Source organism: Peromyscus leucopus, chromosome 20, assembly GCF_004664715.2.
Source record: "Peromyscus leucopus breed LL Stock chromosome 20, UCI_PerLeu_2.1, whole genome shotgun sequence".
NCBI lineage: Eukaryota > Metazoa > Chordata > Mammalia > Rodentia > Cricetidae > Peromyscus > Peromyscus leucopus.
This window is the reverse complement of record NC_051080.1, coordinates 38,595,979-38,619,735: the sequence shown is the minus strand read 5'-3', so window position 1 is coordinate 38,619,735 and position 23,757 is coordinate 38,595,979. Positions and strand designations below refer to the sequence as shown.

The 23,757-nt window shown below is 51.4% G+C and overlaps 1 protein-coding gene across 1 annotated transcript; it reads right to left on the bottom strand.

Annotated features, from left to right (window-relative positions):
• Positions 1-416: 416 nt before the first annotated feature.
• Positions 417-22,425, bottom strand: L3mbtl2 (L3MBTL histone methyl-lysine binding protein 2). Its single transcript, XM_028871215.2, has 17 exons — positions 22,297-22,425; positions 19,912-20,149; positions 18,622-18,755; positions 16,831-16,954; positions 15,914-15,993; positions 13,484-13,601; positions 12,905-13,039; positions 12,500-12,588; positions 5,859-6,090; positions 5,379-5,455; positions 4,974-5,078; positions 4,067-4,214; positions 3,696-3,778; positions 3,133-3,367; positions 2,435-2,500; positions 1,577-1,687; positions 417-869 (listed from the first exon to the last, which is right to left on the bottom strand). The coding sequence occupies exons 1-17, from the start codon at positions 22,318-22,320 to the stop codon at positions 757-759; spliced, it is 2,112 nt and encodes a 703-aa protein (XP_028727048.1). The 5' UTR covers positions 22,321-22,425; the 3' UTR covers positions 417-756.
• Positions 22,426-23,757: the final 1,332 nt, after the last annotated feature.

Genomic DNA, 23,757 nt, shown 5'->3' with positions numbered 1-23,757 from the left:
AAGTATAACTCAGCAGGATCCCAGGCCAGAGAAGCATAACTCAGGCAGGATCCCCAGGCCCAGAGAAGCATAACTCAGGCAGGATCCCCAGGCCCAGAGAAGCATAACTCAGGCAGGATCCCCAGGGCCAGAGAAGCATAACTCAGGCAGGATCCCCAGGCCCAAAGAAGCATAACTCAGGCAGGATCCCCAGGGCCAAGCTGCTGTCTGATCCTACACCTGTAGCAAGTAGCCTGGCCTGGGAGCACAGGTCCCTGCAAGTAATCCCAACTGTTCCTTTAAGAATGTGGGTCGGTGTTCCCACTGACCCTGAGGTCAAGGCCACTCACAAGTCACCCAAGCCTACTACCATGGTCACTTCTCAATTACAGGCCACAGTGGGGCCCTAGGGCAGTAGGCAGTGCGGGATGCCCCCAGGAGGCACAAGGCCCTCAATCTGTTTTAGGCAGAGGTGGCTCTGTTCACACCCAGTGCCCACCAGGGCTGCCCACTCACAGCCACTCCCTAACTTCACTTCCACCACTTGCCTGAGTAGACACATGTGGATCAGTCCAGTTTTCCAGTGTGCTGAGGTTGCAGAGAGTCTGCCAGCTTAGAACTCAAGCTGCCCAGTCTGTAAGCATGGCCAGTGCGCAGAGGTGGGCCCTAGAAGACCAGGCTGTCCGTTCACTGCACAGCAGTAAAGCCGGGCCTCCTCTCTGCTCCATGGCCAGGCCTGGCTTCAGCAAGGGTCCAGGAGGACACCAGGGAAGAGGCTCAGTTGTCCCTCTCCTGCTTGATGCGCTCGATGGGGAGAGGCAGCTGTGGACTAGGTGAGCGGTCAGGCGAAGAGAGGTCTTGGTCCTCCTCCTTCACACACACAGCAATAACTGTGGAGAGGGAGAGCAGTGGGGGCAGAGGATGAGCGTGTGAAGGTGTGACAGCCTGGGGTGGATGACAGGCTAGTCAGGGCGCTGGTTTCCCTGGGCGGGGGACCTCTGGGGGAGCAGGGAGCCTGAGGGACGGCCTTCACTCTTCCCCTCACCCTCCTAGAAGCAGCAAGAGAAGGCCCCAGATTGCAGGCATAGCAGTGAGACGTCCCCACAGATAACGGCGCTTGTAGCCAAGCTGACAACCTGAGGTTGATCCCTGAGACCCACACGGGGGAGAATCAACCCCTGCAGACTGTCCTCTGACGGCTCCAGGTATGCCGTGGTTCACTCGAGCAGCCCCAATATACATGAGTAAAAGTTTAGAAAAAGAAAAAACAGGCCCGAGGCATACCCCAGCCAGGCAGGAAACTGTGCCAGAAACCTGCACCTACCAGCCTGTCACCCACCTTAGTGAACATGTGGGTAGTTAAGAGACGAGGGAGGAAGCTAGAGCCTGGACACTGGCTGGAGAGATTCTGCCCAGTTTAGAGTTGGCTGGCTGTTTAGGAGGCCTTCCAGTTCCAGAGGTTCAAACCCTGTTTGGTGCCTGGAAAATCCCCTTCAAACTCCACTCTATTCTTTTGTGCCCAGGCCCAAGAGCAAAGAGGCCACATCTGAGAATGGAGCAGCCTGGCCCTGCCTCCACCCAGCCCAGCAGCTCTTACTGTCATCAGAAATGGGCTCCGAGACCCCCAAAGCCTGCAGGTCATCCTCCAGGAAGGGCTTCTTGGATCCCTGTCTGACGGGCCGCGTCTTGGCTGATGGGATCCTTTTCCCTGTGAAGAAAAACAAAACACACCCAGCGTTGGTGCTAGCAGGCAGCGTGGCACAATGGACCTGGATTCCAATTCTCAAAGGTGCCTGAGGCCAGAGCATTGTGGCTGCTGGTTTTCTTTCTTTTTTATTTGAGACAGGGTCTCTCTGTGTAGCCCTGGTGGTCCTAAACTCACTCTGTAGACCAGGCTGGCCTCGAACTCACAGAGATCCACCTGCCTCAGCCTCCAAGCACTGGAAATAAAGGCATGCCCGGCTAGATTTCCGATGTTTGATTTAATTGTAACATGACACAATCAGGTCCCCACTTTGAAGAGCACAGCCTCAGTCCAAATGTCACCCTGCCCAGGGACCTAGTCTCTGCTTTTGGCTTCATCCCCTGCAGACCTTCCTCTCCTCCCTCCACCTGGTGGCCACGCTGTGGAACCAACCCCCTTCTACGGCTTTGTCACCTGCCCTCTGTCCCCTCCTCTGGCAGCCCCATGATCTACTAAGGGTGGCTCCTGAGAGCCAGGTGCAGTTGGCCCCGCTCAGCTGCTCTAGGAGGGTGTGAGGGAAGAGCGGCCTTGGGACCCCCCCCCCTCCATTCCTCCTTCCAATCTCAGCCTGTTTCCTCAGCACACACTTGATCCCCTAAGGCACAGGGTCCCCTGGGGGCACACTCCAGGAAGAGGAAAGGCATGACCACAGAGATCTCTACAAGGCAGCACCCCAGAAGCCAGTGCTTGGCATTCTGGGGCTTCACTTACTTTTCTTCCCAAATTGTTTCTTTTTCTTCTTTGTGGCCTCTTTGCCCTTCAGAGGTGTGTTTGGTTCTAATGTTGGAAAGAACAAAAGAAATAAGAAGAGAGTTCTGGAAGGGTACAGGACACCTCCCAGAAGACCCTTGGCCCTCATCTATGGGGTACTCCAAGTAGAGAAGGCAGAGTTGGACACTGAGGACAGGATGGGTGAAGGGCTGGAGGACAGTTATCCCATTCACCCCCTTGTCACCGGGGCTGCTCAAGGGGTCGGGTGTACAAGGGCCCAGACATAGGACAGAGAGGGCGAGAGGGAGGAAGGTGTCTGCAGGGCTGGGGAGAGGGAGACAGAGGCAGGAGGGGTGAGGCAGAGCTCACACTGCTTACAGCAAAGGTTCCCAACCCATGGGCCACGACCCCTAAGCCCATCAGAAAACAGATGTTTCCATTACGACTCAGAACAGTAGCAAAATTACAGCTGCGATAGCAACAAAAGTAATTTCATGGTTGGGGTCACCACAACCTGAGGAACTGTAGTGAAGGGTCACAGCATTAGGAGGTTGAGAACCCCAGGCCTAGAGAAACCCGGGGACTTCTCAGTCTCGTGCCAGAGGACTGCGGTGGCCATGGGGAGGAGCAGGTGGCAGGAAGGAAAAAGACAAGCGAAGAGAATCCCGGAGTTCTCAGCGCCACTGCCCCGCCCTGACCTGCAGACACAGGCGGCTGGAGCTGGTAGCCGGTGAGTTCACACCAGCCCACAGGGTAGATGTCCGGGGATTCACAGTCCACCCACTGGTCATACTCGTTGTCCCAGCCATCGAAGTGAATGCTGAGGAGTCGGTGAACCACGCGTTTCACGGTGGCCACGCAGATGAGCCGGGGCTCCATCAAGTCCACAGCCTCCAGCTTCATGCCCACTTTGAAGCCGTGGTTGGGGCAGTCCTGGTTGGGGGAAGACGGCAGTTGCCCAGCTGGCCAGGGCTAGGCCCGAGCGCTCACCCAGGTAGGCAGGGAGCTGCTGAGAACTATGGGTGGGGAGGGGGCACTGGAAAAGGCTCCCTCAGACAGCGACCCCACTGAACTCTCTTCTCAAGGGCCAGCCCCCTGTAGAGAAGGGACTGGTCTACACTGGGCTCTCAGAGTATCCATGTCACAGGCTTTTCTACAAGTGGCTGCTCCCAGCAGTAACGACTTGGAGGAAGGGGTAGAGACTGCCACCACTGATGTCGGTGAGCTGCCAGCCTCCCTGAGCCAGCTCGAGTCTCCTCACCATGTTGAAGAGTCTTGCGGGAGCCGCCTTCGACTTGGTCTTCTCCAAGTAGGTATCCCAGTCGAAAGGCTGAGCCTCATACCCTGGAGGGCAGACATTTAGAACAGGAAGGGTCAAGGGGCAGAGCAGCCTAGTGGGTAGCTGTCCTTCTCTCCAGAAGACACGGGCTTCAGGACAGTCCTGTGACCCAGGTCACGTACCACCTTAGGACACACGGGATTCTGTTCGCCATGAGCCACACATCAGCCATGGGGCGGGGGAGCCCAGGCAGAGGAAAGCCAGTGGTGACGGTAGACGCCCACCATCTCTCTCACACTAAGGTGCCACACATCAGGGATCTGGGCTTGTGGCCTCACCCTGCAAGGCCTTACCTTTTGGGGGTGTGAGCTCAATGTCGTTCTTTTGGCAGAAGGTGGCTGGGAAGATGGCGTGGGAAGAGGCATGGTAGCAGAACCAGTCGGAGCCATCTGTGGAGGGTCCCCCGTCCACACAGATCATCAGGTAGCCGTCCAAGAGGACCTAGAGTGGGGCCAGCCAGATGTCTCAAAAGGGAAAAACATTTGCTATCTGCATGACTCAAGAAGCCCCACAGTGGAAGGACAAACCAACTACCACCAATTGTCCTGATTTCCATGCACATAAAATAAATGTAATTAACAAGAAAACAAAACAAAAAGCCCTAGGAACGGGTATAGAGCAATAAACAGCATCGTCGCATTAACCGCAGACCGCAGACCCCCCAGAGTAAAGTAGCTGTGACTGGACACGAGGCAGGTGGAGCCAACTGGACGGTTGAATTCTGCCTTCCACCAAAATAGCCCCAGGTGTCTGGCGGACACCCAGCTCTCAGGAACGTGCATTGTGGGGTAACACATCCTCTCCACTGGATGGCCGCCTCATGGGGTCAGGGCTTGCTCTCAGCATGCAGGGAGCACAGGGCTGGGCACGAGCAGGCTAGAGGGACAATCGGCAGTGTCCTCAGGCTGCAGCAATGAGGCAGTTAGGAGCAGGGGTCGGGCTGAGGCTCTGGGCATGCGAGAGGCAGTGGCAGGAAGGCTAACACGAGGGGACAGTGTGGAGCCTGTACCTGACTGGGACAGGCTGAGGTGTTAACGTGAAGACAGGTTCTGCGTTAAGGCAGGAAGAGTCTCCCTCTACCACACACAAGTACAACATGGCAGAGCCGGTGTCAGAGCCCCACGAGCCTAACCGTGGGGCAAAGCTCTGTGCTCCACCCCCAGACAGCCGTGCTGGCGCTGGGAGAGTGCCGAGGCTCACCTTGCAGATGGTTGCCACACAGATGTTGCCCAGATTCAGAGGGTCAATGGCTTCTAGTTTCATCCCTTCCTCAAACCAGCCACCTTCTGTGTAGACAGCCCGCACCTTAAAGGATTCAAGGGAAGGAAAAGGAAGCGGGTTTTAGATGCTGCAGGCCTGGGATGGAACCAGAGGGCAAGGGGCAGTCCATCTGGGTATGGTGGTGCCCACCTATAATCCCAGAACGTAAAGAGGCTGTGACAAGCCAGCCTGAGCTACAATGAGACCTTGCCTCAGTCTACTCCCTAAAGAGGTCCTCATGTATGTTAAGGACAGTGGATCCATCTTTTCCAAAATGGGCAAGGAATAGTCCCAGAGAGCAGCCAAGCTCCTGCAGCCTGGGAAGTGCCCACCGTGGCACCTTACCTTCTTGAAGAGGTAAGGAACGGCGTCACAGTAGATTTTCCGGAAGGTGGGATGATGGGACATATCACATCGTCTCTCTTGGGGAGATGGCGGAGAAGAGAGGAAGAAAGGGAGTTGAAGGCAGCCAATGGTTATCACATTTCCTCCAGAATTATGGGGCCAGGCAGGCTACCTTTGTTCTCAGCTGTGCCCCAGCTCCCACCCTACACAGGAAAGCAGACAAGGCTAGCCCAGAGGAGCCAGAGCACTCTTGTGGGCTGTTCAGCACTGGGGATCTGGGCTCTTTGGTGCTGGCACTGTGACAGTGGCACCTGAGTGACCCAAGTCGAGTCACTGGGCCTCTCTGACCCTCAGTGCTGTCACTTGCAGGCAGTGATGGCAGTCCGCCTCACTACGCTCCTGTGAGGTACAGCGAAGGTGCTCCTACTGATCTGTGGGGAGGCTGAGCCTCGAGTTACACCAGCTGGGGGCTCCACTAACCTGACATCTTGATGCCATGGCCGACACGCCGTGACCAACCTACTGGGTGGATCAGGGGACTCCACATATGGCACCAGAAGTCATCATCACTGTCACCATCCTCATAGAGCAGCCGGAGGCGGCCCCCAATTACCGTGTCCACCACAGCCATGCGGGTCCGCGACACCTGGGTCTTGTCCACGACCTCTAGGCGCATGCCCTGCCGAAAGGGGTACTTCATACTTTCCACCATCTGCAAGGACATGGAACGGCCATCCGCTTCAGTCAGCCACCCTCACTCTCCCGCTCTCAGCAAGAGCCCAGCGTGGTGGCGCACGCCTTTAATCCCAACGCTCAGGAGGCAGAGGCAGGCGGATCTCTGAGCTCGAGGCCAGCCTGGTCTACAGAGTGAGTTCCAGGACAGCCAGGGCTACACAGAGAAACCCTGTCTCGAAAAACTAAAGCAAACCAAAGGAAGGGCCAGCAAAGGGGGTGCTGAAGAAATGACTCGGGAATTAAGAACGCTTGCCACATTTGGTTCCCAGCACTGATTTGGCAGCTCACAACCTTCTGTAACTCCTGTTCCTCTTCCGGCCTTTCAGGGCACTGCATCCATACAACACATATACATGCAGGCAAAACACCCACATAAAATAAAAATAAGCAAATCTTTTTATTTTTTTTTCTTTTCTTTTTCTAAAGGGTCAGAGAGACCAGGAAAGGGTGGTGGGATCTCGGAGACACTGAGCCCTCCTGTCTTGCCTGGGCCCCAATCCCTTAGAACAGCAGAGGACAGGCCTACAGTTCTCAGTGGGTGCCCGCTTCTCACCAGGTTTCAGTTAGTCAGGATGATGGGAATCCCAGAGTCTACTTCAGACCAAGGAAACTCAAATGACCTAGAAAAGCATAGGCAGACTCAGTTCTGGCGTCCACTGGGCCTTTCAAGGCTCTGGACGGATCCCTGGGCACCCTACACTCCCTCCTACCGCCTGGCCCTCTGTGGATGATGGCACATGCAAGATTTGTGTTCAGCAGGTATGGTAGCTGTGATCTCAGCACATAAGATTATAGTGAGTTCAAGGTCAACCTAGACTATGTGGAGGGACTTCCTTTAAAAAAAAAAAAGCCGGGCGGTGGGGGTGGGGGTGGTGTTCATAGCAGCACTATTTGTAATAGCCAGAACCTGGAAACAACCTAGATGCCCATCAACGGAAGAATGGATGAAAAAAATGTGGTACATATACACAATGGAGTACTACTCAGCAGAGAAAAACAATGAAAGCATGACATTTGCAGGCAAATGGATGGAAATAGAAAAAATCATCCTGAGTGAGGTAACCCAAACCCAGAAAGACAGTAATGGTATATACTCACTCATTGGGGGATTCTAGATATAAAATAAAGAATAATCAGACCACAACCCATAGAACCATAGAGGCTATATATATAGCATGGAGGTCCCTAGGACGACTGTGGCATATAATAAATTTCAGTTTTACTCAATTATTGAAAAAAAAATAGCCAAATGAATGGAAACACATGAACTATGAACCAAAGGCTGAGGGGCTCCCAGCTGGATCAGGCCCTCTGAATAGGTGAGACAGTTGATTGGCTTGATCAGTTTGGGAGGCATCTAGGCAGTGGGACCAAGTCCTGTGCTCATTGCATGAGTTGGCTGTCTGAAACCTGGAACTTATGCAGAGACGCTTGGCTCAGTCTGGGAGGAAGGGACTGGACCTGCCTGGACTGAGTCTACCAAGTTGATCACAGTCCTCGGGGAGGACTTGTCCTGGAGGAGGTGGGAATGGAGGGTGGGCTGGGGGTAAGGGGAGGGTGTGGGAGGGGGGAGAATAGGGAACCCATGGCTGATATGTAGAACTGAATGATATTATAAAATAAAAAATATATATCACAAAAAAAAAAAATACCTAACGCACTCACTAAATTTACTAAACCAGTAAAATGGATTACTCACATTAAAAAAAAAAAAAGCCGGCGGTGGTGGTGGCGTACATCTTTAGTCCCAGCACTCAGGAGACAGAGACAGGTGGATCTCTGAGTTCAAGGGCAGTCTGGTCTACAGAGCGAGTTCCAGGACAGCCAGGGCTACACAGAAAAACCTGTCTTAGGGGGAAAAAAAGAAAGAAAAAAAAAAGTTAGTGTGGAGTTAGAGTTTGGGAAGGGTTTTGTTTTTGTCTTTCCAGGAGAATAAAAGCATCCAACTAAAGAATTTAAAGACCACTGGACAAATGAGACATCTGAAGAAAAGGATGAATTATCAGGGAAAATGTCCCAAGAAAAAAAGTAACTGGCTTAATGGTATATCACATTTCCAACAGAAAAAAACTCATAAATCTTCCTAAATGTTTCTGTGTTCTATAGACATATGAGGCAAATGGTCTTTTTGTAGTCCCAACTCAATTACAATTTAAAGCTGGCTTTGGAGTTGGAGTGTGGCTCTCTCCTTCTCTAAACCCAAGCATGCTTGTCAGAGGAAAATCCAAAATTTCGTTTTGTTTTGTTTTTTTAAAGCAACTTAGGAGACAAAGGGTTTATTAATTAATTTTATTTTTATTTTATGTGCATTGTTGTTTTGCCTACATGTATGTTTGTATCCAGTCTGGAACTGGAGTTTATAGACAGTTGTGAGCTGTCATGTGGGTGCTGGATTGAACCCAGGTGCTCTGGAAGAGCAGCCAGTGCTCTAAACTGCTGAGCCATCATCTCTCCAGCCCCCAAAATCCAAAATTTCTATCTTCAAGCAGAAGAGCTAGCCCAGTCCCTAAACCAGACAGACCTTGCCTCTCCAGAGCTCATGGGCCAGACTACATCCTGCCACCAACCACAGGTATCAGCAGCTTATTTAGGAGTGACACAGCTCTGGGCCTGCAAGCCTTGGGCCACTTACTCTACCTGGCCTTTCAAGGCCCACAACGCAGGCACACCTGACTGCCTTCCCTGTTTAGCACACCGTGGGGAGCTGAAGCTATCTATGATGGACTGATTTCTTTCTGCATTCTCAGCTCAGAGCTAGGCACGGTTAGTCTGTTTCTCAAGAGAAAGCACACGCTCCTCCTGGCTGAGGAGACATTTGTTCATTCAAAACATTACTCTGAGCTGGGCATGGTGGCACACACCTTTTCCCAGCACTCAGGAGGCAGAGGCAGCACACTTCTGTGAGTTCAAGGCCAGCCTGGTCTACATAATAAGGTTCAGTACAAACAGTGCTATGTAGGGAGATCATGTACCAACAAACAACAACAAAACCCCTAAAACATTACTGTGCATTGGGTTTGGTGGTTCCTGCCTGTAATTCAGCACTTTAAAGGCAGAGGCAGGGGATTGAAATTCAAGTTAGGCTTGCCAGATGGTTCAGTGGGTAAGAGAACTTTGCTGCCAGGTCTGCAGCCCTGCGACCCATCTCCAGGACCACAGGGCGGACTTCACTTCTACCCAGCACTGTACATAGAGAAGTTCAAGGGCATCCTCACCCACACAGCAAGTTTAGGGCAGGCATGGCCTGAGACTGTCTCAGAAAATAAACAGACTACCACCACCCACACTGTGCACTTAGATACTGCAGGCAGCAGAGGGCCGCGTCTCGCGTGTTCTCCACGAGCCCACCCCATTCTGCCCTGCCACCGTTTTCAGACGCGCCTGGCGAAGGAACAGCCCGGGCCTTCCCACCGGAAAGTCCTAAGCTGTGGCGCCTGCCTAGAACTCTCATGCCCTCTAGTGTCTCACGTCTTCTTTCTCACCCTGTCTTCAGTGACTGTCTTGACCAACAGGGGCTGGCATCTTGTTCTACCTGTTGTCCCTTCCCAAGTGCAGAGCAGGCCGGAGCAGGGGGCAGTCAACACAGGCTTGCAGGCCTGTCCACGTGTGACGAAAAGGGAGGCCTCCTTACTAGCCCTGGGAGCCACACCTCCCGCCGTTGTCTGTCCGCCTCATCTTGAACAAGTGCTGGCTGAGCGAGTGGCCAGTGGCCCCGTCACTAAATCTGCCAACTGTGCAGGGGAACAGGAGACAAAGCTCCGCTTTGCTGAATCCAGAGTATAGAAAATAGAGAGTATGGAAGAGAGAAACTGCAAGGAACCCAGTAAGTTCCGAAGAAAAATAACCTCTACTCTGAGGGGGAAAAACAAATACAAAAGCCAGGCATGCTTATTAGAGGTGCACTGAACCCCTGCAGAGACCCACCAGCCACAGCTTTCCATCCACACCACAGCCTGGCCTGTGATGGCTCCAATTTCCACTCCATCTTATGTCTCAAAGCTGGCTTCCACACCACCCCAGCTCTGCCCGTTCAGGTTCAATCCAAAAGCCAGTCTCTGGGAAGCCTGTTTGATACCTGCTCCTCTGAGAACACAAGGCCAGGTCAACAGAGAGTCCTGGCAGCAAGTTCCTGTATACTGCTGGGAGCCTCCCCAACCTCATCAGGAGACCTAAAGGTGGGCCACAGTGAGAATCTACTGAGGGAGGAGAGACAGTGTTCTGAAGAGCCTGGGATTCCTCTGAATGGTTACTATATACACAGACCTTGGTAAGGCAAAGACCTAAGGTTTTGTTGTTTTTTTTTGAAACAGATCTTACCGTATAGTTTTGGCTTACTAAGAACCTACTATGTAGATCATGCTGTCCTTAAATTCACAGAGATCCATCTGCCTCTTTCAAGTGCTGGGATTAAAGGCATGCACCACCATGTTCAGACAAAGCAGCTTTCTAAATTGAAATGATATTCCATTCGGATGGCTAACTAGCCCCAGTTCAGATGGCAGCCATGTTTACCATTATTACCATTTTTACCATTATTTGTGAGCATGATTCTTACTTCTTCCACCAGGCTGGAGAGTCTAGGCATGTGCATGTGTATGTGTATACACACACACACACACACACACACATATACATACACTTTTTATTCCCATAGTGCTTTGTCTTTCGTTTTTTATAATTTATTTTTATTTTATGTACACTGGTGTTCTGCCTGCATGCATGACTGTGTGAGGGCGTCAGATCCCCTGGGACTGGAGTTTACAGCTGTGAGCTGCCATGTGGGCGCTGGAAGAGCAGCCTGTGCTCTTAGCCCGAGCCTTCTCTCCAGCCCAGTGTTTTATTTTTACTTTGTGTATCTGTGTGTGTGTGTGTGTGTGTGTGTGTGTGTGTGTGTGTGTGCGCGCGCGCGCGGGTGCCTGTGGAGGTCAGAAGAGGGTGTCGGATCCCCTAGAGCAAGCAGATCGAAGGTGCCTGATGTGGTGCTGGGAACTGAACTCAGGTCCTCTGGAAGGCCAGCAAGTACCTTTAACCATGAGCCATCTCTAGACCCACCATTTTTTTTTTTAAGACAGGGTCTCAGCTGGGCAGTGGTGGGTCTCAGCTGGGCGGTGGTGGTGGTGCCCGCCTTTAATCCCAGCACTTGGGAGGTTAAGGCAGGTGGATCTCTGTGAGTTCGAGGCCAGCCTGGTCTACAGAGCGAGATCCAGCTAGGACTCACTAGGACTACATAGAGACACCCTGTCTCAGGGAGAAAAAGAGAGAGAGAAAGAGAGAGAGAGGGAGAGGGAGAGGGAGGAGAGGGAGAGGGAGGGAGAGAGAGATGGAGAGGGAGATCTACTTGCTACTAGCCTTGACCTCTCCTTGACCTCTCCAGTGCTAGGGTTAGAGGCATGAGCCACCATGACCAGGCCATAGTGCTGTCTTTTATCAGCAGGTCATAACTTCTTTTTGTCACTGTGCTGGCTAGTTTCACGACAATTTGATACAAGCAAGAGTCATTTAGGAAGAGGGAAACTTGATTGGAAAAATCCTTTTTTTTTTAATTGACTAATGTGGGAGGGACCAGCCTACTGTGGGCAATACCAACCCTCAGCTGGTGATCCTGGATGCTATAAGAAAGCAGGCTGAGGGCTGGAGAGACAGGCTCAGCGGTTAAGAGCACTGGCTGCTCTTCCAGAGATCCTGAGTTCAATTCCCAGCAACCACACGGTGGCTGACAACCATCTGTAATGAGATCTGGTGCCCTCTTCTGGCGTGCAGGGACACACGCAGGCAGAATACATAAATAAATAAATAAATCTTTAAAAAAAAAAAAAAAGAAAGAAAGAAAAGAAAGCAGGCTGAGCAGGCCTGTAAGCAGTGATCCTCCATGGCCTCTGCTTCAGCTCCTGTCCTGACTTCCTTGGATGATGGACTATGACGTGGGAGTGTAAGCAAAATAAACCCTTTCCTCCCCAAGTTGCTTCACAGTCACGGTGTTTTATCAAAGCAACAGAAACCAAAGATCCTCTTAAAAATGCTAGAAGCAAGGGCAAGACTCTGGGAAATTTCAAAACCCAAAAGGTCAAGAAAGCAACAGGATCACTGTGGTGGACCGGGGTCTTGGCAGGAAGGCAGGGAGGCAGCCACCAGAGGCAGCTCTGGTGGAGGACTGCCAGATGAAAGGTCACAGAAGGGCACTGCATGGGGACTAGGAGCTCGATGCACAGGCTCTGCATGCAAAGTCCTCAGTCCCACCCCAGAACCACAGAACCAAAATAAAACCCTGAGGTGAATCCTATGAAGCATGGAGAAAAGTGGGAGAGGGAGGGAGGGAGGGAAGGGAGGGGGAGGGGAGGGGAGAAGGAGGGGGAGGGGGAGGGGATGAGACGGGAACACAACCAGACCTTGATGTGAAAATCTGCAGGAAGCGTCCTGGAGCCCACCAACCGCTTCATGAGGTAGGTCTTCCAGTCAGTAAACTTGACATGGATGGCTGCAGAGACATCAGCACAAGCCAGTAACATACACTGATAGAACCTTCACCAACCCAGATCAGCTGGAGGGATGCAACTATTTCATTCTGCCACTTTAGGCCAGTGATGACTCCATCTTATAAAACCAGCCTCTAGGGCTGGAGAGATGCTTCAGTGGTTAAGAACACTCCCTGCTCTTCCAGAGGACATAGGTTCAACTCCATCCCCACCCCCCCAACACACACACACACACACACACACACACACACACACACACACACACACACACACACACACACACACACACACCAGGCACAGGGAACTTTCTGAACTCACTCCGCGGCGGCACCAGGATCTTGCTGTTGATGGCACACCAGCCAATGGGATGGACATCCACAGTCCCGAGGTTGCACCAGAAGTCATGACTAGCATCGTTTTCAAAGCCTTCATATCGGAGCAGCACTCGGTACCCTGAAAGGAAGGACAAGGGGCCTGTGAGGGGAAGGAGAGGGGAAGGTACGTTCTCAGGCTTTCTTCCTTCCTTCTCTAGACCCAGTCAGGTTTCCTACTTCCTCTGCTAGGGACTCCTTGCAGACATGTGGGTCCCTGATAGACAGAACAAAACAAAATCCATGGCACACATTTGGAAAGCATTCTGGTCTGGTGAACTCTTCTACCCCCTCATCATCTCCAGAATAAACCTTACAAATCAAGACAGAACAAAACCCTAGTCCCTGAGTCTGCCCAGTTCTGCACTCTCATCTAAGAGAGCGGAATATCCAAGAAGGGGAAAGCAAGCTAGTGGGTGAGGTTTTGATTCATGGAACCCATTTCACCCTAGGACACTGCCCACCCACTAGATATGTCGCTTTGTAGACAAATCCCAGACCCTGCGCTGAGCAGAGGAACACCCACCAGCTGCCTGGATGACAGAGGCGATCCAGTACACCCGGCTGGGGAGCACGGCATCACTATTGAGGACTTCCACCTTCATCCCCTTCATGACGTCTTCCCACTGGTCATAGAGGGGTACCTGTGGGGACGAGAGCATGGAAAGGCTGAGGGGAGCTGCCTCAGGCCTGAGCCATCGTGTCCTCTGCACCTTAACTTCACACATCATAGACTGCGCAGAAAACTAGGAATAAAGAGGTAATCAGGCCTGTCCACTTTCCAGAAACATGAGATAGCAGAGCGCCATCAGGCAGAGCCATGGGTGGAGGGCCAGAGGCACAGACCTGAATTCACCTCATTACAGGCCAGCTCCTAATCTATCAGTGTGGACACCCTGGTGCGTCCTGACCTGTCATTCCGCCAGCTGTACAGCATGTCATAACACAGAGATACCCATGTTACTATCATTCACCCTGCGCTTATACACAGAGCTGGGAGAGCGCATGCACACTCATCCCAGTCCCTGCCTACTGAGCAGCAGCTTCTGCCTACCCTCCCAATGCTGAGCCCTCCATCTGCTGCCAATGGGAAGCTGGTCCTCCTTTGGATCTTCTTTCACTGTCAGACCCAGCCTAAGCTACTTGCTAACAATCCATCTCCCAGGGCAGACAGGCTCACAGAGGCCTGGGGCAGCATGCAGTGGCCAGGCACACAGCATCTTGTGTTAAATATGACCTAATCTCCCTACAATAATAATGTGGGGACTAGGAGAATTCGGGACAAAGGAGAACGCTTTCTTCCCCTGCAGGAAAGATACATACTCACTAGCAACTCAGAGAAAGACACAGTAGGGTTAGGGCCAACTTGTCGAAGTTCAGGGCAGGCAGGACAACGTAGGAAGGCCAGGCAGCTGGCTTACTCTGGTCAAAAGAAAGCCTCAGGAGGCCTTCTCTCTGGCTTTAGGAAACAGGACTAAAAGGCTAGGAAACTGTGTGGTGGAATATTATTTTAAGATGTGTTACATTTGTTTATGCTGTGGAACATCCGTTTAATGATGCAAAGATGTGTGGCATTCTTTTATGTTGCATTTGTTTAACTCTGTGAAGCTGTGTTACTGTGCCTGTCTAAAACACCTGAATGGTCTAATAAAGAGCCAATAGCTAGGCAGGAGGAAGGACAGGCAGGGTTGGCAGGCAGAGAGAATAAATAGGAGGAGAAATCTGGGAAAAGAAGATAGAGGAACTAGAAAAAGGGGAGATGAGGACATCAGGGGCCAGTCACTCAGTTACACAGCAAGCCACGGAGTAAAAGTAAGAAGTAAAGAAAGGAATAGAGAATAGAGAAATATAAAAGGTCAAAGGCAAGAGGTAGATGGGATAATTCAAGTTAAGAAAAGCTAGCTAGAAACAAGCCAAGCTAAGGCCAGCATTCATAAGGAAGAATTAAGTCTCAGTGAATTTATTTGGGAATTGGGTGGTGGGCCTCCAAAGAACCAAAAGAGTAAAAAACAAACAATAAAAACCCAACCACTACAAAATTGGGGTTGATGGCCCACACCTGTGTGCCAGCACCTGCAAGACTGAGGCAGGAAGACTGCTCTCAGACCAGCCTGAGCTCTCATGTGAGACCCTGTCTTAAATTAAAACAAGACACAAAAATGAAAGACAAGCGGGTGGCGGTCGGCGCACACGTCTTTAATCCCAGCACTCGGGAGGCAGAGCCAAGCGGATCTCTGAGTTCGAGGCCAGCCTGGTCTACAGAACAGTCCCAGGACAGCCAGGACTACACAGAGAAACCCTGTCTCGAAAAATCAAAGGTGTGTGCCACCACTGCCTGGCTAAAAACAATTTTTAATGGGGGAAAAAAACATCAAAAATGAAAAAAAGAACACCCCCTGAACTAAGACTAACCCAAAATTCAATTGTGTAAATAGTATGTAGACACTTCAGAAAGCAGGGGCAGTGGTGTATGGTGCAAGACATGCTTATTCTTTCTTTCTTTCTTTTTAAAACAGGATCTCTCTATTTATCCCTGGCTGTCCTAGACACTATATAAGCCAGGCTAACTCACAGAAATTCACCTGCCTGTGTCTCTCAAGTGCTGGAATTAAAGGCATACACCTTATACAATATATACCTAGCATATATATATTGTATAAGCATATTGGTGCTTTGCCTGCACCCCAGAAGAGTGCACAGGATCCCACAGGAATACAGTTATAGGTGGTTGTGAGCTGCCATGTGGGTGCTAGGAACTGAACTCAAGACTCCTGAAAGAGCAGCCAGTGCTCTTAACCACTGAGCCATCTCTCCAGCCCTGCAAGACAGAGGAGGATTTCTGGGGAATGGCCAGCCTGGAGCAGCTCAACTGAAATGTGTGGGTAGCAATGAGGCAGGCAGCTGAGATGTCCCCCGGCTCTCCCTGGCTCTCCCTCCCTGGTTGCAGAGCACTCACGTGTTTAAAGCAGCTGACAGGAGCAGCCTTGTAACTGTGGTCCTTCAGGAACTTCCCCCAGTCGAACCCTAAGACCAGAGCTGAAGAGCAGAGAGGAAGAGATGAAGCCGGGCATCCTCGGCAGCATGTTAACATGAACTGGAAGCCCCACTGGGCTCTAGGAATGAGTCTCTTTATCACCACCAATGGCCATCAGGACGATGAGCAGAGGGGCATCCAAAGAGAAACTTCTCTCCCTTCGTGCCCCACAGACAGGGGGGAATGGATCAGATCTGCTAGGATTAACTTCCTCCTCCTGCACTGTCATTGAGACCCCTAGAGGGCCAGGGAGACAGAGCAGCAGACCGCCCACCTGGCTGAGCAGTGCAGTTTCAGCCTCTTTGAGGCTTTGTGTGATTTGCTCATCATTCACTATGCTTGGAAAGAAGAGGCCCCTTCCACCTGCTGCACACACCCTGGACCTCTCCTGCACCAGGGAGACAGAAGCCATGGAGACCAGATGCAAAGAGAAACAAAGCAGCTAACTTGGTTTCCGGGTTATCACAGACCCAGGCAATTGAGGGCCATTGAAAGAACTGCCAGCCAGGTGGTGGTGGCACAGGCCTTTGATCCCAGCACTTGAGAGGCAGAGCCAGGTGGATCTCTGTGAGTTCAAGGCCAGCCTGGTCTACAGAGTGAGATCCAGGACAGGCACCAAAGCTACACAGAGAAACCCTGTCTCAAATAAACAAAACAAACAAACAAAAAAACAAAAACAAAAGAAAGAACTGCCTAAGCTCATTTTCACAAAAGCCAACAGGTAGAGACAGTTCATGGCAGGCCTGGACCCCAACTTTCTAGCAGGCCACCTTTTCCAGTCCTTCCTCCTAGGAAAGGCCATTCCCCAGCCTGGTCACCATCCCAGGATTCTGTCTCACCATCTTGTCCTGTGGGTGTCCCATCTGCTAGCTGCCCTGTCCCCTGGGCGTGGAGGAAGGCTCCAATTTTGGCAGACCAGGCTGCCTTGTGCAGCACTTTGGCTTTCTTGGTGGGCGGCTTTCCCTGGAAGTCAAGAAGAGAAGGGTACATAGGCTGACAGCTACGAATGGGATCTGTTTCTATTTTGCTTTGTTTTTTTTTTGAGATACAATGGCCTGGAATTTGTAGCTCTTGTGCCTCTGCCTCCTGATCGCTGGGATTCCAGGCATGTGCCAGCAGACCAAGTGAGAAACAGAGCTTTGAATGGTACTGCTGAGGCCAAGCTCCTGGTCTTGGTCCAGCTACTTAACTTTCTTTGGGCTTGAGTTTCTTTGTTAAAACTGCTGATGAATGAGCCAGGTGGTGGTGGCGCACACCTTTAATCCCAGCACATGGGAGGCAGAGGCAGGCAGATCTCTGTGAGTGCGAGGCCAGCCTGGTCTACAGAGTGAGATCCAGGACAGGCTCTAAAGCTACACAGAGAAACCCTGTCTCAAAAAAACAAAAAAACAAAAACAAATCTGATGATGAGTGAGAACACTCAGGAGATGTTTACAGAAGGATGGGATCCGCCAAGCTGCAGGTGAGGGAGAGGCACTCATCCTTCAGGCCTTTGCCTTCTCCAAAAGCCTCTCCTTAACATTTTCCTCACACCCACGGTCCTCTCCATGCTCCCAGCTCCTTGGAGAGCTACAACTGAGGGACTGAAGAGGGGCCAGAAACTCTCCAAACCCACAGACAACATTTGGAGAGTCTGCTCCAGAACATTCTAGAGACTTTCATCAGGGCTCAGGAAAAGCTCACTTACACAAGCTAATTAAGCAACAATGACAAAGGCCAGGAATCCACTCAACAGGCCAGCTAAACAGAGCCACACCGGCACTGAGGTTCTGACCTTAGCAGCGGTTCTCAGCCCGTGGGTCCCAGCTCCTTTGGGGGGCGTCAAACAACTCTTTCACGGGGGTTGCATCAGATATTCACACTATGACTCACAATAGTAGCCAAATTACAGTTATGAAGTAGCAACAAAAATAATTTTACAGTGGTAGTCACCACAGTATGAGGAACTAGCCGGGTCATGGTGGTGCACACCTTTAATCCCAGCACTCGGGAGGCAGAGGCTGGCAGAGGCCAGTCTGATTTACAAAGCAAGTTTCAAGATAGCTAGGACACAGAGAAACCCTGTCTCAAAAAACCAACCAAACAAACAAATAAATAAATAAAATAGGGGTCTGGTAAAACGGCTCACTGGTTAAGACTACTGGTTGCTCTTACAGAGAACGCAGGTTCAGTTCCTAGCACCTACAGGGTAGTTTATAACTGCCTCCACTGCCTCCAGGTTCCAGGCTACCTGACACCCACTTCTGGCCATCTCAAAAACAAAACAAAACACCTGAAGGAAAGAAAGAAGTGTGTGTGTGTGGGGGGGGTGGCACTTTTTTTTTTTTTGAGACAGGGTTTCTCTGTGTAGCTTTGGAGCCTGTCCTGGATCTTGCTCTGTATACCAGGTTGGCCTCGAACTCACAGAGATCTGCCTGCCTCTGCCTCCTGAGTGCTGGGATTAAAGGCATGCGCCACTGCTGCCCGGCCAGAGGTAGGAGAGTGGGTGGCAATATTTGAGGCGAGGTCTCATGTACCTCAGATGACCACTAGGGATGAGTTCCCCAAACTGACTGAGCCATCAGCCTCCAATCCTGCGGTGGCTCCGGCTCAGCATCCATCCCGGGAGGGTGGGAGTGGTTTGCTCTCACCTGCAGTCTAGCCAAGATGCTGGCTTTCTTGGAGTTGGAGGAGTAGCTCCTGGAACACGAGACGCTGCAGAACCTTTTGGTCTTGGAGAAGAAAGCTTCTCTTGTGCCCACGATACCACACATCTCACAGACCGCTAGAGAGAGAGCTCAGCATGTGACTCCCTGACATCTTTTAAGTCAAACATAACCACGGGCTCCTCAGATTCCTGAGCACTGCATCAACCCCGTGAGTGTTCAGCTCTAAGGCTGACCGAGTGAGGAGGAGGTGGAGGACAGCGCACTTCTCTTCCAAGAGCGAGTCTCTCTACCTGCTACCCTCAAATCTGTAGGTCAGCTGACCTTCTGCCATCAGCCTCTCCAGCAGATAGGACTACAGGCGTGTGCCCCCACTCCATCTCTCCAGCCAAGATGACTGGTGGTTTCCCTTGGATCTTTATGGAGAGCCAGGGCTAAGGGACTGGAAATGCACACCAACACCTGCAGAGACTGTCGGACAGGTTTTGGAGAGGAGGAAAAGTGTCAAGAGAAAAGGTGCTCCTGTTCTCACAAGGAGCAAGTGGACAAGCTGGGTTCGCGTGACTTCACACTGGGTCACTGGCCTGGACTCCAGTGAGGGTATCTGACGTGCTTTATCAGCTTCCCGCAGGACTAATCTGCAGCCGGGGTCATGAACCAGCCCCTGGACCAGCTGTTCTCCCTAGTGACTCCTGCTAGACTGAAGTTCTCAGAGGCGGAGAGGGCTAGAAGAACATAGGAGGGAGAAAGACGAAGAAATGTGGGAGGAGAAGCCAAGACGATTGGAAGGGAACCTGACCCCACTGCCCAAGAGTGCACGTGTGAAGGAACGAGAGGGCCCGCCTGCAGAGTGGAGGCTGCCTCTTCTCAAGGACACACTGCTCACACTCCGGAAGCCCTGGCGCAGGGTCTGGCAGCCATCCAAGGCTGCAGGATGATCCTGGGCCACTCCCTTCTGCCCACCTCCATGCCTGCCCTCTGACCTGCACGTCCCCCCACAACTTCCCAGCTGCGGCCCAGAAGCTATCTGTTTGCACTCCTACCACCACATCCAGATGCGGACCACCCAGGCTACCCACACTACCCTAATGGCATCATCTAATAAGCACTGTCACGCAGACATGAGCTGTCAGAGACTTTGAAAGGAGACTGCAGGAGAGGACAGACCCTTCGTTTTCTGTATGGCTCTGCCCACACGGCCTCTGTCCACCCATCCCGCAGCCTTCCACACCCCCCCCCCACTACTCCCCATCTTTAAGGACACCGTGAAGGCACCTGGCTCAGAACCGCTGCCATCCAAGGAGCGGGGCTGGCCAGGGCTGAGCAGAGGCAGCGGTGAGGTGGGAAGCTCCCCTGCCTCGCGGTCTTCGTTCTCCGCGTCGCTCGACTCCTCCAGATAGGAGCTGCTCTCACTGCCCGCACTGCTGTTGTAACTCCGGAAGCTATCGTAGCCCCCGAAGAGTTCCAGGTCGTCGTCCTCCTCTTCTTCCATTGGCTCTGAAGATGGCGTCTCCTAGTGGATGAATGGCAGGTGGGAAGAGAATTTGCAAACCCGGTAGCCCACCCAGTGTGGGTTGGGGATTTGAACTGTGGTCCTCTGAAAGAGCAGTAAGAGCTCTTAACTGCTGAGCCATCTCTTCAGCTCCCTACGGGATGACATTTTAATATGGATGAAATAGAATATGGATAGGGTCACATCTGGGTAAACCTACTGTCAACTAAAATATGATAAATTGAGGAGCTGGAGGGATGGCTCACTGTGTAGACCAGGCTGGCCTTGGACTCAGAGATCCGCCTACCTCTGCCTCCGGGGCTGAGATTAAAGGCGTGCGCTACCATGACAGCCCGACCACCTAGCCTACCCTAGCTTATCAACACAGTGCACAGCGGGATATTGGTTGTCTTCTCTAGTGACTGCATGGCTTACTGCAAGCTGTGGTTTGTTTGTGCCTCTGCCCACCACCACGAGCTCTCATATGGGCAGCTTGGGTACAGAGCAAACTTCAAAGTACAATGTTTTCTGAATAAATATTGCTTTCACACCACTATAAAGTCAAAAAATTATGCCAGGAATCAGAGGTCTATACAATAATGTGGAAATTATATCCCAAGCACCTCAAAAAAAAAAAAAACACAAAAACAAACAAACAAAAAAAACAACTTCCTGAGCAGAAGGCATTTGAAATCCATTCTCCCCTGCTCAGTCTATGCACACCCAAATGATTTCAATCAAAAACAATTTTTTTTTTTTTTTTTGAGACAGAGTCTCTCTGTGTAGCCTTGGCTATCCTAGAGCTCTGCAGACCAGACTGGCCTTGAACTCACAGAGATCCACCTGCCTCTGCCTCTCCAGTGCTGGGATTAAAGGTGTGTGCCACCACCACCTGGTTCAAAAACAAACTTCAGGCTGGCAGCAGTGGTACTCCTGCTACTGCCTCGCCCACTGTCCCTGGCAGTGTATTCAATAAGTCTATTTTCTCCCTAAAAGTGTGGGCAGGGGGAACCTGAGAAAAACTGAGACCCAGACTGTCCCAAGGAGGCTCTGAGTAAGATGATACACAGATAGTAATTGTATAGTGGTATGTACCACAGCTTACAGTTAAGCTCTGAACCTATTCAGCTACTGATCCTTGGATCATTTAACTCCTGTGGGCCTCAGTCTTCTCATCTATGACAGAAAAGTGTTGGCTCACAGAATGTGAGGTCTAGATGTGATACTACGTAAACACTCAGGGTTCAAATACCATCTCTAGTACTTCCTAGCTGTACAATCCACAGCTAGTCAACCCCCATCGTCTCAGCATCCACCAAATGAGAACAAGACCACTATTTAATAATATTTTGGGAAGTAGGGATGACTAAAAGTAAAACACTCAGGCTGGGCGGTGGCAGCTCACGCCTTTAATCCCAGCACTTGGGAGGCAGAGGCAGGCGGATCTCCGTGAGTTCGAGGCCAGCCTGGACTACAGAGTGAGTTCCAGGACAGGCTCCAAAGCTACACAGAGAAACCCTGTCTCGAAAAACCAAAAAGTAAAACACTCAGAAGAGTGCTCAATAAATGCTGGCCATTATTACTGCTTGAAAAAGAGCGGAGACTTCAAATGCACAGTGTGGTGGATAACCGCCCCTGTACCATGGGGAAGGCGTAACAAGGTTTTGGAAACTGACAAACTAAGTGCCAGCCATCTGGCACTTTCCAGCTGTGTCCAATCCTGGGGAATCCAACAGGCTGTTTTAACCCCTCCCTAAAGAAGATGGCTATGCGTATAACTGGAGACAGACACGTGAACGCTCCGGCGTGGTATCCACTTTTTAATAATCAACTTTTATTTCCCTTGACTTCCCGCGTGGAAGCGACAGGCCGCCGCACAATCCCTAAAGCCAAGAAGACAAAGAAGCGGCGACACAGTTTAGAGCCCGGCTCCCACGTCCCTGGATGGGGAGGCGTGCCCTTCCTGCCGTCTCCCACGGACCCGAGGCCACAGTATTATCAGGAGCCAAAAACGAACCCGGGGGGGTCTCGGGGCGGGACTACGCTCCTTCCCTCAGTTTCCCAATCCTGCAACTCTCCAACCCCGAGGCATCGCTAAAACGGCGCACCCGCCGAGTGAGGCGTTCAGGGCTCCCTTTCCCGGCAGGGCTGAGCCCTTCCCCTCTTACCTCAGTGCCCCGCGATTTCTCCATGATACCAAAGTCAATTTCCTCAACCGTCACCAGGTGCAGGAAGCCATATTGCCCTCGCCGCTCACCGAGAGTGTGCTCATTGGTCACCGCGCCTGCGCTGTGGACCAATCGCACCGTAGGAAATAGGAAAAGCCGGTTCCGCGCTCGCCCGCGCCCCGCCTCCACTAAGGAGGGGCTGGGCAGCCCGGGCGGTTATGGGAGTTGTAGTTTTTCTCTCGGGTGAACGAGAAGGGGCGTTGCCTTAGTAACGCATAAATCACCTGGAGGGTGCTTCTCTTGTCCTCCTCTGTAAGCCAACTTTCAATACTTCCCAGCCCCTAGGATGGACGCGTGCAGGCGCCAGGCAAAACTTCGCACCCTCCCCAGGTAGGAAGTAGAGGTGCTCGTCTACTGTGATGCCTAGAAGAAATGCCTACTCCCTCTTTCAACTCAGGCAGAAAATGGAATACTCTTAATCCCTATGTATGCTATAAATGCTGTGCTCCCTCAAAATTCTCAGGCTGGGCCTGGTGAGATGGTTTAGCGTGTAAAGGAGCTTGCCACACGAACCCTTCTACCTGAATTCAAATCTCCAAGCCCAAGCCTTCCAAAGATGGAAAGAGAGACCCGACGCCAAGTAGTTGTCCTGACCTCCACATTCACACACCCCCACACATCAAGCAAACACACACATGCTAAATAAATAAATGTAATAAAACAACAACAACAACAAAGGACTGGAGAAATTCCGTGGCTAGTGGCTGTTCTTCAGAGGACCCGGGCTTGGTTCCCAGCACCCACATGGCAACTCACAAATGTCTGTAACGCCAGTTGCAGTGGATCCTACCCTCTCTTCGGACCTCTGAGGACCCTAGACACTAACATGTGCACACACACACACACACACACACACACACACACACACAGTGCAAAATACTTATATACATAAAAAAATTATAATGATACGTTATGACCCTCAGGCTAGGTGAGATGATTCAGACAGTAAATGATTCCCGCTAAAGCATGGGGACCCAGTTCCATCTCCTGTACCTGATGGAGGGTGCCTGTAAACCCAGCACTGGGTAAACAGAGACAATGAGTGCCGAGACTGAGGAAGAGATCTGAAGTCAACTTCTATCCAACTCGAGTACACTCATGGAGTCCCCACAACTTCCTTCTACATCCTGGGCTCTCGGGAGTTATTGGATAGCCTCACAAACATCTGAAATCCAGAGAAATCAGTCACCATCTTGCTTCTCCCAGATGCCCACTCCCATCTCCTCACCCCATTTGTTGCTTTTTATCTTTAAATTTTTGTTTAAATTTTTTGTTTATTCATTCCATGTGTATTAGAGTTTTGCCTTCATGTATGTCTGTGCACCATGTTCATGCCTAATGCCAGCACATGCCAGAAAGAAGGTGTGGGATATCGTGGAAGTGGAGTTGCAGACAGTTGTG